The sequence below is a fragment of the Agrilus planipennis genome, unplaced genomic scaffold, assembly GCF_000699045.2.
Source record: "Agrilus planipennis isolate EAB-ADULT unplaced genomic scaffold, Apla_2.0 scaffold6, whole genome shotgun sequence".
In the NCBI taxonomy this organism is placed as follows: Eukaryota; Metazoa; Arthropoda; class Insecta; order Coleoptera; family Buprestidae; genus Agrilus; species Agrilus planipennis.
This window is the reverse complement of record NW_020439302.1, coordinates 262043-265779: the sequence shown is the minus strand read 5'-3', so window position 1 is coordinate 265779 and position 3737 is coordinate 262043. Positions and strand designations below refer to the sequence as shown.

Here is a 3737-nt window from a genome sequence, read left to right as displayed (position 1 = left end):
ATAGCCGTCCGACAAAAAATGTGAGTCATTCTCAAATCTCTTCACATACATACACACACACACACACACGCATGCACATACATAGGCAGATACATATATATATATATATAATATATACGATGTTCGAGTAGTTTTTACCCACAGCATCGAATTCTCGGGGGGGTAGACAGCAACAGCACGACAGCAACAACTCCGTACAAGAACGAACACCACCTGCATTCTTCTTCGATCAGTCGAGAGATTCTCCTACGGCTTGAAGTAGGTATGCGGCGTATTCACGTGGCGTCTTCTCTAAACATGGTTTGACACTTGACTATTTGGTTGTGAACGCGCTCGATTCGTTCGTTCAATATTTTCACACTTTTGTCCGGCAGAGTTGGTAGCACGTCTTTCACTTGAGCGTTGTTCTGTTTCTCGAAAATCCGTCTCATCAACGTACCGATGTTTCTCTTCTCTTTCAGTTCGCGAATGATGTTTGTCGTTTGCTTACGAAATATGCACAGATTGTCGAGCAGTAGCGAGTGGTATATTTCGTATTTTTTCAATAGTCTGTAGCCGTGTAACAAACCGGATTCGTTATCGAGGAATAGGAGGAGATCGCTGTCTAACTTCTTTGCGAGATTATGGGCCGGCGCGTCCATTATATTCACGTTCCATTGATAGTTGTAGAGGTTGTTCACGATCCGGTCCAGGTTGGCGGTCAGATAATCGAAAATAATCAAATCGGACCATTGAGCGAGTTCGACCAACTTCTTCAGTGACACGTCCTCGTCCAATATTTCGTTCTTTGTCATATTATGAACGTCGTACTTGTTAAGGTGACGCTCCGCCGGCTTAAACACTGGCGGTATTGTTGCCGAGTCCAAGTTTCCGATGAACTGAGTGAGTACAATGGGCTTGTTCGAATTCCATTGTGCCGCGGCGATGTCTTTCGCCAGGTTCTGCCAAAGCGACGATTTCAAGTCTACCACGCTGACAGTTGACGGGGCCAGGTTTGGTAATTTCAATATTTGCGCTAGATAGAAACTGAAAAGTTCCCCTTGGATCTGGTCGATGTTCTGGCGATATCTCACGCATCCCTGGGTTCCGTCTTGGAACACGACCATGCGATTCTGCATCCTTCCGCATCCTGCCTGGAGCTTTACCGCTACGCCGTTTTGGACGTAGTTCGTCCACAGTTCGTGCTTCTTCTTGCCGTAACCTTCCGGCAAAGCTTTTTCCACCTTGGATCCCCAGTATATCCCGTCTTCGACAAGGTCTTGGCTTAAACGGACGAACGATTGCCTGTCAATGAACGAAACTGTAGGATATTCGTTGTAGTCCTGTTTTATCGAACGTTTATCACTATTGCTAGACTTATTTAAATTATTTTTAAAACCGTAACTATTGTTCAGGAATATCGTCCGTATCGCGGAGGGGCTTGGCAGAAAATGGCCTGTTGATTTGCTATTATTAGTATGAGTCCTGTGGGAGCGCTGCAAGCACAGCACGGGTATCAAGATTCCTACCGACAGACCTATCAGGAACGCAAGGAAAACACTCACGATGCAAAAGTTCCTGAAGAACGGCCGGGCCTTCGGTTGGTTTTTCAGTTCGGTGTAGCACAAAAAGGCACAGTTTTTTTCGGTGAAATTGGTGTAAGCGGACATCGTGGGCAGCTTGAGTCGTACGATTAATTTGAATAAACGTAGCAGGCGGCGTTTTCTTCGTCCCGTTGAGTCATTACTCATTGGACGAACGAGGTGTCGCACGAATTAAGTTGTGTAGTCGAATGTTTATAAAACAATGCATAATGTGTCTTTAAATATTGTCGTACAAGCAGCTCGCCGTGTCGTGGTTTTGTTCTTGTTTCAGCTGAGCCTGTTTATGTAAATTCATTTGTCGGTCTAAGCACTTTATTCAATGTTCCCCGGTCGCAGAAACGGCCATAATTAAACCCGTTCCCGACTACAGCATGTTAACATCGTGTTTTTCGTCTTTTTGCGCCGTTTTTACGGACTCGGATTTATTCGATTAGTTTTCGCGACAAATTTGTCGCGCGTATACGTACGTACAATTGGACCTTTTCTTTTATTATTATCGCTTTTTATTTTATGCGATCGGCAACGCTTACGACGGTCCGGAAACAGTACGAGCGGGCAAATTTTATCGATGTTTCTATTTATTATAACAGTTATCCCCGCGAGCGGACGGAGATTTATACACTCGACCAATTAATTTGACTAATTCGTTTTGTCAGCTGGCTTTTCCTGTACGCAGGTTCCTCGCAGTGGAGGATCGCCGACGATTTGCCACGGCCGATCAACTCAGCTGCGCTCTCAAGGCCCAACAGCTATTTTCTGAACATTTATCTTCACTAAATTTCATACCGGTATCGTTCGTAAACCTCCACCGACAAAATTATTCACACCTCAGGGTTCCGGGAAAACGTCGTGTCAAAATCACTTTCCGCGCACACACGGACCAGAACGGCGTCAAAACAGTTTTCGAAACGAAATTTCGTCGTCTACAGTAAGTTTTATCAGTATCGCTCCGGATCCCAGCCCTTTGATGAACGAATTCCGTGACGCCAAGCAGATATTACAATAGATACAGACTTCTTTCTCTTCTTGGCGCTTGAGTTTTACCGGTTCTGCAACGATATTGGATCATGCGGCAGTTTACAACATTCCACACTCTTTTTCTCCTAGTGCATCACAACTAATACCAGATGAAACTCTATCCGTGCATGGGTCCACTGTCCAAAAGAGTATCATTTGACAGTCGGATAGAACTATACTATATATAAGCACTCGACTGACAACGAATCAAATTGAGTCTCGGATTTTTCTATAGATACACCAAACTACGTTCGTAGGTTATTGTGAACCGGCATCGACAGGGCACAGACTTAATTTTATACACAATACAAAACGGGATTGAAAAACGAGAACGAAACACAGAGGTCGTATATATGGTACGTCCGAACCGTACGTCGGTCGACTTGAAACTGAATGCTGAAGTCGACAGTCGACTGTGTTCGACTGGCAGAAGCTGAAAGAGACTCGACAATAGGCGAGAGCGGGACGGTGGACATACCTGACATATTTGGCGAGAACGAGATGGTCGTAGGGGATTTCGTTGTCTGTGAAACAGGGACGGAATGCGCGCCGTAGGATGGGACAGAGATGGGAGAGAAAGCTCCGCGTGTTGCTCTGGAGAAGACGGTGGAACAGGTAGGTGGTGGTATGGTGTGGTGTATATGTGTGCCCCTTTGTGTATATGGTATTTTTGAAGGACGACATAAAGCTCGTTGTTTGTTCTATAACAAAATAATTGTTGACCGAGGCAGCGTCAAGTGTTGGATTCGATGTGCAGCGAAAGTACCGAACGGTGGGGAAGTTTCTGGGAATACGGTATCGGGAACTCATGGGAAATACGAACTTTGGTGGTGGTCGGTGAGAGAGAGGTCCCCTGCGACTTGACAGTACCACGTCCGGATGAATCACTTGGGATGATAAATAGGTTTTAAAAATGCTGGACGTGTGTATTGGTCGGTTCGACCAGAAGATCGATTTCTTTTCTTTAACAGACCAAATGGATCACAAACAGTCACGTTTCTTCTGTGATACTATTACAGGGATGGCATTAATAATTGATATTTCCTGTGATGTTAACTCTTGTGAAGATTATTCCTGAAATCAGTTCCTTTCTTCTAAATCGTCCCCAAGGAACCTTTAATATTAACAACTATTGGA

The 3737-nt window shown here is 44.7% G+C and overlaps 1 protein-coding gene across 1 annotated transcript; it reads right to left on the bottom strand.

Moving 5' to 3' along the window:
* Positions 1-225: 225 nt before the first annotated feature.
* Positions 226-3151, bottom strand: LOC108732665 (extracellular serine/threonine protein kinase four-jointed). The gene has a single exon (XM_018463586.1). The coding sequence runs from the start codon at positions 1728-1730 to the stop codon at positions 276-278; it is 1455 nt and encodes a 484-aa protein (XP_018319088.1). The 5' UTR covers positions 1731-3151; the 3' UTR covers positions 226-275.
* Between the last annotated feature and the right edge of the window lie 586 nt (positions 3152-3737).